The sequence below is a fragment of the Schistosoma mansoni genome (genome assembly GCF_000237925.1).
Source record: "Schistosoma mansoni, WGS project CABG00000000 data, supercontig 0037, strain Puerto Rico, whole genome shotgun sequence".
Taxonomy (NCBI): domain Eukaryota; kingdom Metazoa; phylum Platyhelminthes; class Trematoda; order Strigeidida; family Schistosomatidae; genus Schistosoma; species Schistosoma mansoni.
This window is the reverse complement of record NW_017386026.1, coordinates 189,680-201,413: the sequence shown is the minus strand read 5'-3', so window position 1 is coordinate 201,413 and position 11,734 is coordinate 189,680. Positions and strand designations below refer to the sequence as shown.

At 36.0% G+C, this 11,734-nt stretch overlaps 1 protein-coding gene across 1 annotated transcript in view; it reads left to right on the top strand.

The window, feature by feature from the left end:
- Smp_124540 (serine-rich repeat protein, putative) overlaps positions 1-8,539 on the top strand; it is a gene marked incomplete at its 3' end in the record, with an annotated part of 27,992 nt that extends 19,453 nt beyond the window's left edge. Inside the window, exons 8-11 of the mRNA XM_018790720.1 lie at positions 984-1,096; positions 2,858-3,295; positions 6,182-6,330; positions 8,465-8,539. Of these exons, the coding sequence (XP_018645963.1) occupies positions 984-1,096; positions 2,858-3,295; positions 6,182-6,330; positions 8,465-8,539 (775 nt within the window). The remainder of the gene's footprint in view (positions 1-983; positions 1,097-2,857; positions 3,296-6,181; positions 6,331-8,464) is intronic.
- Positions 8,540-11,734: the final 3,195 nt, after the last annotated feature.

The window sequence follows — 11,734 nt, the reverse complement described above, 5'->3', positions numbered from 1 at the left end:
ATCACACAATCGGTCCTGTTCTGTTTCCGGACTTCGTTTGATTACAGCCTCACCCACTCCACTATGGTTTTGAATTCCATATTCAAATGACTTCACACCTGTTCAGTCATATATATGGTTAGTACTGATAAATTTTATTATTCCAGTTCTTTTCCATCATCAATGTCAATTGTTGCACATTGTATCATACATACCTCAATATTGCACTTTAATCCGTTTATGGTCATAAGCAACTGATAAGGAGCCACGAAATACATAGATTCGTAGTATTCTGCCTCAATTGCTTTTTTGTTCCTTTACTAATTTTTAACTGGAAGCAGCCACTTGAAATTTGAAAATTTTGTAACTTGCTTTTTCCATAATAATATGATATTTTCCAATGTTCTTAATCAGCAAGTGGTATGTCGATCCGTTTAAACAAGTCTGGTCGATGAGACAAGATTAGTGAGTCTTGTTAATGGATGCGCATAATTCGTTAAGATTTGTCTTAAACTTCTAAGGAAACATGCATGCACCATTTTTCGGAAATCTTTTCTGACGTTCTCAATGAGACACACATACTCATGAATGAATTTATGCAATTATTTTGATTCGAATTGGTTGACTAAAACTTTCTACTTACGTTCCTGGATCTTTCACTTAAGTATTTGGTTGAGCTCACGTATAAAAAGGGAATATTATCAATGTCAACCAAAACAAAGTTTTAGGTTTGAGCTATATACTGTAGAGAGTCTTATTTACTTGTTCCATTGAATGCTTCTGTACTTTTAGAGTTTTTTCCTGCTTCTGAAGAGCTTGTGAAGTTACTCTCACGATTTCAGGTAACAACTTTCACTGGTTCCTGAACTTATATTGAATAATAAAATATATTTTACAAATAAGAATACAAAAACACTAAAAATTTGAAATAACTAAATCACTTACCATGTGATTTTTGTCTAGTTTCAATGTGAAGTTGAGTTTTTTTCATTTTTTGCATTCAGTACTAATGAACAATTTTATAATGAATTAAAACATTGGCCAGATTCACCTATATTTCAACGTGTCTACGATTCATTTAATTTAATATTTTGGGTACGATTAAGAATGAATGAAGGTAAGACATATAAATATATAAATAAAGATTGTGAGTTATTAGTTTGCCATTATTGAAATAAATTTTTCATCAGAATAAAGGGTTTTGTGACAATTATTAAATTTGGTTTACTTCCCACCATGAATAGACCTCACTTAATCGGAAACCAGGAAGTTTCATATGCTTGTTTTATTCTATTATGGAATTCCTTAGTAGTTCCAATATTCAATCTGACTGTAAAAGTGGTTGCAAATTAGTGCAAGTTGAGTTAATTTCAACACGTAAACTATTAGGTACTGGTTCAGCGGTCTAATGTCTAAGCGCTCACTGTAAGAACTGAGGATCTTGGGTGTGATTTCTCTATGAGGTCTTGAATGAGCACTGTTGAATGCTGTTTTATGATGAAACAAATATCTAGTGCTTCTTGGTTCTCAATGGTTTTTAACTAAGATTAGTCCACGATAGAAGCCATAAAACTGTTTCAATGTTCTTACTTTTTTCCTAATAATTGAACTAAGATGTTTTTTAATCTTGTTATACTAAGACTCTTATGACTGTTTTGAAAATGAGATTCATTACAGCCTTATTTTGCGGTAATATTAATTTCCGTCAAAGGTAGTCGTCATAGTTTTTCAACTATAAAGTTGACAACAGTGTAGTGTTGTTGATATGTAGTAACTCAAAGAAAATAGTTTGTATAAGTTTTCACGGCCTAGGACAATACGGTTTCAATCAATGGATCATAATTATTTTTGGTGCGTGATAATAGACTCCCCAGTTGTCCCAGTAGAATCTGATGGGTTTTTTTATGTACCACCAGCAGTGGAGTCAACCAGGAGTTTGATTCACAATATTACAGAATAACACCATCGGATTTCATCTGGTAGTACCCTGTTACCGAAATAGATACATAAGTTATTTTTAACCTGAAGTGTTTGTAGAATCAAGGTATCCTAACTCCTCTGGTTAGAATCATTGTAACCATTAACCAAGTCTAAGAGCAAGTTTTCCATTTATTCTTTTCAATTCTCCATAGAAATACCATTGTCGTGCAGAGGTAATTAGTAGGACATTTCTAACAGAAGCTGTAAACGCATTGCCGAAAGATGGCCATTCGAGAATGAGAGGGACAGAGAGAATTCTCTCTGCAGTTATCTATCGAGTGACAATTACATATTTCGTGTTTTTTTAATATTTAGAATGAGATTTTTTGTTAGTGTTTTTTTAAACGATTGTGGGTACATTTCAAAATAATTTATCATTGAGAAATACAAAACATCAGAGAGCGCTGTATACCTTTGTTGACTTAAACTGATTATATTTTATCAGTGCACATATGTAAGCTTTTGAATCCATAGAATCCACTGGTTCTTCAGCCCTTGGCATCTCATATTTAAAACTTGTCTTCGAAATTACGCTTATTGTCATGAAATAAATTACACTAGATCTTGACTGACAGAGTTCAGTCATGTTAGGGATTGGAATAGCAGTCACCATTAAGGGCATTACCTTATTGTCGTGTTACATCCTGAATGAATTAAAGTTGAGCCCTTAGACCATTTCAACTCAGTTGCAACTTAGACCAAGCAGTTGCCTCAAAAGCTGAAGGTTCTGAATTTGATTTATGGGGCGGTTGTTAGTGCATACTGCTGTGGATCCTTTACCGTAATAAGACATATCTGATGGTCGATGGTACTCACCTTGATCACAATGTTTAATGAAAGTCACCCAGAAATACTGATAGTGATTATAGTTTCTTTTAAAAATGTCTCTGTTTTGTAGATTCTACAAAACCGATAGAGAACCCGGTCGTGACAGAAGACAATAGTAATTCTTTATTACAAAGTAACACTAAACAAATAATTGACAATGATACTATTAACATTACTGCGCAAACCAGTGAAAATCAGTTACAGATAACACCAACAACGACAAACTCAACAATAAATAGTACCAAAGAGGAGCAAAACTTGAATCAGGTCGATGGTAGTAAAAATATTCGCAACAAGGACGAGGTGATAGATGATTATAAACATTCACATATTGAAATTGATGAATATTTTGATGAATCACTACCAACACTTAATGATGATGAAACCGTTGAAAATATGGAATCAATGAATGAAACTATAATGAATAGTCAAGATAATACTGCATTACCAGTAACTATATTTACATCGATTACAATTACACAAGGACCAAATGATTATAAAGCTGGAGGTGAGATTAATGTTAAGTCTGTTTTATGAATGGGCGAGATAAGGTCATTTCTTACACTATATTATTCAAATATTCATAAAAATTCTTAGAAGTTATGTACGCCAGACTCGTTATTCATTTTCTCAACCGAAAATGTTTTGTTAGAATTATATACTTAGTCGACTTTTCAGGATACAGTTTGTCAACAGTTGGATGTGATAAAACGCTAGACACTTACGAAGTTTTCATCAGCAAATTAGGTTGATTGTCTTCTTATAGTAAAATTATCTTCGAAGTCTTCATATCTATTAGAACTCTATTATTTTGAATGAACCATCACTTTTTAATCTCTTATCTTTATATGCAATAGTTAACATTTCATGAATTTCTCGAGAGAGTTTTCACAACTTTAACAAAAACCTTGGTTTATGTCACGTATTTATTGGAGAGATATTGAGGATGTTAAATGAGAGGTTAAATTGGACAGCTAATAATGGAAAATAAACCCTATCAGTTCTAACACAATACAGTAGGAATAGCAGAAATATTAGACGATAATTTATGGTTCATTACTGTGGACACCTTATAAGCTAATAAAACTTTGATGAATTAATCGAATCCTCAAAAATATTTCTTTAAACGTTTTTAAAAGAGATTAGATGTATTCAATATGTTTATTTTCCGGTGAGAATACTTAGTAAAGAGCAGATAAATATTTCAGTGAATCATTTCCTCTCAAACAATTGAAATATCAATCACAAGAAAATCTAAACAAATAGATAGCTATCCTGACTCATTTTCCAAGACTATGATGTATTTGTGCTCATAGCAGATATGTCTTTTGGATTTGAGTTCCAGTAGTGACGTCAGTAACGTGTTAAAAGTCCATCCATTTAATGAATCATAAGATGAGATAAAATCGGCTCTCTGAAATCCTACTTCTGGTCACAATTGAAATTGAAACAAGTCAAATGTTTTCCAAAGAGTTTATAGGGCATTTGACAATTGAGGTGGTGGAGAAAATTTGTAGCACAGGTGCATGATTTTGGTAGAGTTTTGTTCTCTGACCTGAATGGTTTAGTCGTGGAGCTTTCATCGTTCTCCTGAACAACATCATCAGCACAAACTTCAGGTAGAAGCAAAGTTTTCTACCAAGAAGTATTTGACAATCGCTTTTTTTGATGCTTTAGTGAGAAGCTCTGACTAGTGGATTTCAATCTTGACAGGAGTGTCTCAACTAGCTGTGGATAGCTTATAAGACTGAAAATAGTAGAAAGCTTTGTTCTAAAAAACAGGATGAATATGTACATTATTCATGATAACAACCACACGTGTCTTCATTGACCCAGATAGATACATACCTTGACCAGACACGTAATACAATTATTCCAGTAGGATTCCTAGTACTTGTAAACCAGTTAAAATCAAGAAAGCAACTTCAATGTCTCAGTGCTTACAGAAAACCAAGATACGAACTATCGACCGTATGGTAATTAACTTCAGTGAAAAAAATTGTCAAATACGTACTACAAGTTGAATTATTGAGAAAGCAATCATTTGAGAAAATGGGAAAACGCGATAGCGTCAATGGCTATAAGCATTGCCAAGATGGGGTGATATTTCTTAACAAAGTGAGTTGTTGCTTTAAGTTTGGGTAAGAGTTTGGAAGTAAAATGAATCTGTATAAACGACTTTAAAATCATGACAAAATGAAGTTTAATAAATTTTGATTATTCATTAGTGGTGTAAAAGATAATGTATACTATGTTAAATTCTTCAAATTTGTATCACAATTCATTAACTCATATTCATAGTTTTCATATTGGTTGAAATGAATTAGAACTTTCTCAAGGTCATTCTGAGAGTCTCAAGTTTGTAAATATGCTTTAGCTTAACCGTATTAAATGTTTTATCCACGTCGACGATTATTTATACTTTAAAACGAGAAACCACTACAATCCCCACGACTCGAAGTAAGAGATCAAAGACTGGTACAAGTAAAGATTTGTTAATCCCAAAAATCTGATGATCCTAGTCGAAAGTGAGCTCATTTATATATTGGTCGGTACACCCATTTGTTTATTAATTGGAAAAAAGTCATATAAATCCAACTATAACATGATCGCATGTTGCATTTCATGTTGAACATAGTTCACGTTAATTGAATACAAAGAACATTATATCATGAATAAACAGCACACTAAAATAAATCAGTGTTATACTGAATAGAATATCACACTGAAATTAAATATCGCACTGAGTAATTAGCTTATTGAATTAAAAACGGAAGTAATCACATTGGACAAAATATTTAATTTCGCCACTTTATCCTATCATTTCACCTACCTTGCGGCCTTATAATACCATGTGATTTGTCTGACTTTTTACAATAACAAGAGATTCAGCTCAGTGGTCTAAAGGATAAGCACTCGCGTGCGAGACTGATAGGTCCTGGGTTCGAATCTCGCGAGGCGGGATCGTGGATGCGCACTGCTAAGGAGTCCCACAGTAGGACGAAACGACCGTCCAGTTCTTCCAGGTTTTTCATGGTGGTCTAGCTTCAATTAACTCATGATCTCAACTATTAAAACAAGAGACTCGTTTGAACTAACTCAGATTATCACAGTATATGCTTTACTGTGAATTATTGGATTCTAACTCAAAGTGTCCCAGAAATATTGCACCATCGGCTTGACCTAATGATCTTAATTTTTACTTTCTTTTGAAAGTTCATGTGTTCACCGTTATGGAGTCTATTCAATGTTCTCTTGATTTTCTATACCTTTCTATACGATATCAAATCTTGATTTAAATTATCAACAGTTTTACGACAGTTAATTATCAACTTTATTTAAAATTGATATGTCTCACATCTAATGTGTTTTGTATTCTTTATATATATCATAGTTATGGGTATAACACTGGAACCAGATTATTTATCTGAACAGTTAAATATGATCCCGGAATGTTCAGTTACACAATCGAACAAATTATGTTATTTATTAGAAGATGCAGCTAACATAATTGCGGTAAACAACAAATTATTATATTATCAGGTAAATCTCAATATATGTATACATATTATTTGTGTTGTACCATATCCATTCTGATATCGATATACACAGGCTTTCCATATGCAGGCCCAAGTGACTACTTGGATTGATATACCGAGAATGAGAAGGATGTTTTATTGGCTAAACCAATTTTTGTATATTTGTCGCGTAGATATTCTAGTCACATGTCTAACCAATGTCATGTATCTCGTCCCTTAATAAACGAAACCAACCTTCGGTCATTAACTTATACTTACCATATGGTCTATATGTAGCTGATTCACTGCATCGGTATTCTCCTTTTATTTTACACTTTAGTCATTATATTTCCGTTCCAATGTTTCATGCTTAACTTCAGTATAATAATAGTTAACAAAGAAAATCATTTGTAATTACATACTGTTTAAAGTTACTCATTATTGTTCTAAGATTGAACATATTGAATAATGTGTTTCATACACGACGATCAGCGATCAGAAACTGTCAATAGCAAATCTAGAATCTAGGTTTTGTGCTAGTCGGGACTTGAAACCCTAAGGAAACTGATACTGCCAGCGGGATTTGGGACTGGGATTTTAAGTCACTTAAATTGAAGATCACATCGCAACTACTTATATGCAATTCCATTGGCACTATAGAACTAGAACAATATAAAATTGGTCACTACTCAGTGATCTATCACTGTATATATAGTCTGTGATATATTATGTAATATTGATTGTTATTATTATTATGAGTCCTTAGATACCTATAAAACGTTTTCGTATATATTTGATAATAGTTTAAAACAGATATCGACTATGTCACTGATAACTTCACGTAATCAAACGTAGAAACAGCCATCTATATTAACCAAATAACTCAGTAATACCATCTCAGTTTGCTGGTTTGAATTGTACCAAGTTTAAACCTAACATGGTTTTCATGATTCTTTCAAAGTTTTAGAAAAAACTTAGTGTGTGCTAAATGGTAACAAGGACTGTAATCTATGTCTTAAGTATTTTTTCAGGCTTGAAAGTCCTGGATTCTATTCACGTCGGGTCCGTGGATGGTTACTGTTGAGGAGTCCCGTTCTCGGACGAAATAATTGCTCAGTGTTTTCTGGTTTTCGATAGTTTTCTGACCAAAATCAGTTTAAGATATGAAATTTCAAATGTTTCTACATAGTTGTATGCAAACGTCAAATTAAAAGTGCCTACCTTTCGTTTCCTTTGATCGGTAGTGTAATTCGTCGTTAATGTTCTAAAATATTTCAACATTTATTAGTGATCATTCATTAAATCGATAGAGTTTGTAATTTGAGTAATGTGGCCAACCTTGAAAATAATCCATCGTCTTTTTTATCGTTTGGTTTTGAAAATTCTGAGGAAAGTAGAGGCGCAACGAAATGTACTAACCAGTTGCAGACACCTTGTTATGGCTTGAAATCGATGATCGATATCACGTGTTAGAGTTACCACTGAGACTTCAAATCACAATTTTTTATCACTCAGCTACTATTTCTTCTGTTGCCTTTTTTCGTAGACTTGACCAGTTATACGTCTGACTTGCACCGTTAACCTTGGGCGGACATAAGCTATTCGTACCCTGTACTCAAGCGAATTAAATAATGAGCCCGTAATAAACTAACAGTAACTTAATAAAGCTACAATACACAATAACAGTTAATACATTATGAAAAAGTTTGCAAGCAAGTTAATACAGAAATACGATCATATAGGTACTTCATAATTATAGGACAAGAAAATAGGTGATTTCAAGTAGGACAGTTCTGAAAATTCGACTTCCTTAATACTCGTTCTTTTATATACAGAGATTAGTGTATAAACAAAGTATTTTGTCAATTAGTTTTTGTTGATGATATTACGCAACCTTCTATCAAAGCAGTTGGTGAGCTTGTGTTCAGCCTAACTAACTTACATGAGCCACTGGTATAGGCTTTCAATTTTAATGTTCTCCACAAACCTGTCATGATAGTGTTTTCTGTTCATCTGGATATATCTAGAACTGTTTTTAAGCTTCTTCTTTTTCTGAAGTCTACTTATAACTAAGAAATATTTCATAAACTTAATATTACAACTAGTCTTATGTTTAGAGTGAATGAATTATAAACATATTATTTTTCGTTATACTACAGATAGGTCAATTCCTTGGATATATTGATCCAGATCTAATGAATTCCTTAGTTCAGAATCATGTTTACGGAGTGTAAGTTGTTTTCACAAATTTTCTTTCATTTTAATATTTTATACTATTTCATAAGTTGACTAACCCTTGTACTTCAAAACAATTTGATTACAACCAATTATTGTAAGGAATAATATTAGCATTCTGTGATACCTGGAAGTAGAAACCAAGGATGTCAGACAGTTGGAGGCAGTCGTGTAAACTACGATGTTTTCGTACCAAGAAACATTAAACAAAGTTCGTTATATTTCTGGGATTAATTTTGTAATGAACAAAACCTCAGGTATGGTATACTAATTTATTGTCTTAGGTTAAATAACACAGTGCGTTTTTAAAATATAAAAATCATACGTTAAATACATCATTTGCAAATTTTCATTCAGTTGTCCTTTAAACAATCCATCATTCTTCTAATTCTGTTGTTATTTAGACTGCTCTTCGATCTCCTTCCTGTTCTTTTCATTTCAACCTTCTTCTGGTAAGCACTGCACTTCCGACTCCTGCCACATACTGCATATGTCTGTCCTCATAAGCAGCGCACACCACAATTTGACTGGATTTCTGGGAGAGATGGATTGTTGTAATTATTTTCTCGGATGTCTACTTACCTATTTACTTACGCCTCTTACCTCCAATGGAGCATAGGGCACCGACCAGCACTCTCCGATCCACTCTGTCCTGGGCCTTCCTTTCTAGTTCTATTCAATTGTTGTTCGTTCTTCTCATGTCTGTCTCCGTTTTTCGGCGTAATGTGTTCTTTGGTCTTCTTCTCGTCCTTCGGCCTTGAGGATTCCAAGTTAGTGCTTTCCACTTCCAGCACTTCTTCCTAATTTCTTCCTCCACTGGAATCTGGTTTGTTCTCTCCCATAGTAGATTGTTGTTGATAGTGGCTGACCAACGGATCCGGAGTATTTTGCGTAGACAACTGTTAATAAACGCTTGTATCTACTGGATGATGGCTTTCATAGTTCTCCAAGTTTCCATCCCATACAGTAGAACTGTCTTGACATTCGTATTGAAAATTCTGACTTTGGTGTTGGTTGACAATCGTTTTGAGTTCCAGATGTTTTTCAATTGCCTATATTCCCATTCGCATTTGCATCAAATCTACCAGGCTCACCAATGATGCTGCCTAGATGTGTAAAGGTTTTACATCCTCCAAAGCTTCTCTGTCAAGTGTGATTTGATTGGTTCATGTTGTGTTGTATCGGAGAGTTTTGCTTCTCCCTCTGTGTATGCTGAGACCTACTACTTCGGAGGCTGCTGCTACACTGGTCGTTTTCTCCTGCATTTGTTGTTGGGTGTGTGATAGAAGAGCCAGAACATCTGCGAAGTCTAGATCGTCCAGCTGCATCCTAGCGTTCAATGTATCCCGTGCTTCCCCCCATATGTTGACGTCGATCGCCAACAGAAAGAGAAATGGTGGGAGTAATCAACCTTGCCTGATACTGGTCTTTACTTCGAACGAGTCTGTCAGCTGTCCTCCATGCACGATTTTCCAGTTTAATCCATCATAAGAATTCCATATGATATTGACTATCTTCTCAGGCACGCCATAGTGTCGAAGAAGCCTCCATAGTGTTATCCAGTCCACGCTGTGACTTCATGTCTTGGTCCCGATCGTTGCTGCTACCTTGACGTGGTGGTCGGGCTTGCCTATCGTGATGAAGCAATCGAGCTATGCTGGCTGGAACAATCGTTCCTCGAGGTCCTACCATGCCAGACAGGTCGGTTGAAGAGCGGTGAGACTAAAAGCAGCAAACCCAAGGTCCGAAGGAGAAGTCGTACTGCTGACTGTACAGAGGTGTGACAGCAGTAAGGTGTTTCCTTCAGACAACCAGCATGACAGCGATGCTGCCTTCCCACAAAGAGGGGTGGGGTTAGAAAAGGTCGACCCTAAAAATGCACACCTCGCCTTATCCCACGGATATCCGTCTCCGGCGGTAAGGTTTTTTTTGAAGAACGGAGCTAACACAAAAACTACCCACAAAAAGGTCGTGTGTGACCGACCTCAAGCAGTTGTCCCTTGGGCACTGCAGTCACGCTCTCAGGTCATTAAGACCACTTCTAACCCAATTTCCTTTTCAGGTACCTCTAGAAGAATCCTTCCACGGTGTGGGCAACCGGGAAGTGATAACTTCCCTCATACCTCTAACAACACTCAAGACCACTGTATTCATAATCAATCTCCTTCTTCAATTCCTACTATTCCTTCTACCTTGACTTTCAACACTAAACTTCCTCTCTCGGTTTCCTCCTCAAGTGTCACCATGGCCAACGATTCTAGTGCGCGAAACGCTGTCCCAGGTCTACTAAAACCTCGCTCCAAACTACACATTGGAGCCTTCAACGTACGTACCCTATGCCAAATCGGTCAACAGGCTTCCTTAGCTAAAACTCTAGAATCTCGTACCATTGATGTATGCTGTGTCTCCGAAACACGCATACAGGATCGTAGTGTGGTCATTCACTTGACCTCACCTCGCCAAAATGGACAGCCGACGAAATACACCCTCCGTGTATCTGGCGACCCGTTGGCTAGTTCTCGCGGACTTGCAGGTGTAGGCATAGCACTAAGTACAAGGGCAGAACAGGCACTACTAGAATGGATCCCCGTTAACAGTCGCCTGTGTGCTGTCTGGCTAAATGGCTCCGTAAGAACTCGGAAGGATAGGGACACACGTCGTTGCCTTTTCGTCGTTTCTGCCTACGCTCCCACTGACTGCAGCCATGATGAAGTGAAAGATGACTTTTACAGAAAACTCTCTGAGCTTCTTCAGAAAGCTAAGCGCTCAGACATAGTAGTCGTAGCGGGTGACTTTAATGCCCAGGTAGGCAGCTTAAATCAAACAGAAAGACATTTAGGTGGGTGTTTTAGTATTCCGGATCAACGAACCGATAATGGTGATCGTCTGTTGCAACTATGCTCAGACAATCGTTTATTTTTAGCAAGCACTAATTTTAAACATAAGGAGAGACATCGTCTAACATGGCGACCACCTGCACCAAACCAACGATGGACTCAAATAGACCATATTGTCATCAGTCATCGTTGGAGAGGCTCTATAGAAGATTGTCGCTCGTATTGGAATACTTGTTTAGACTCTGATCACGCTTTAATACGAGCGCGCATTTGTCTGCGCCTCAATGGACGCAGGAAAATTACACTGAGAAGACCCATTAGGATTGAACTGGAGGACGAGAAAGCCAAATGCGAATT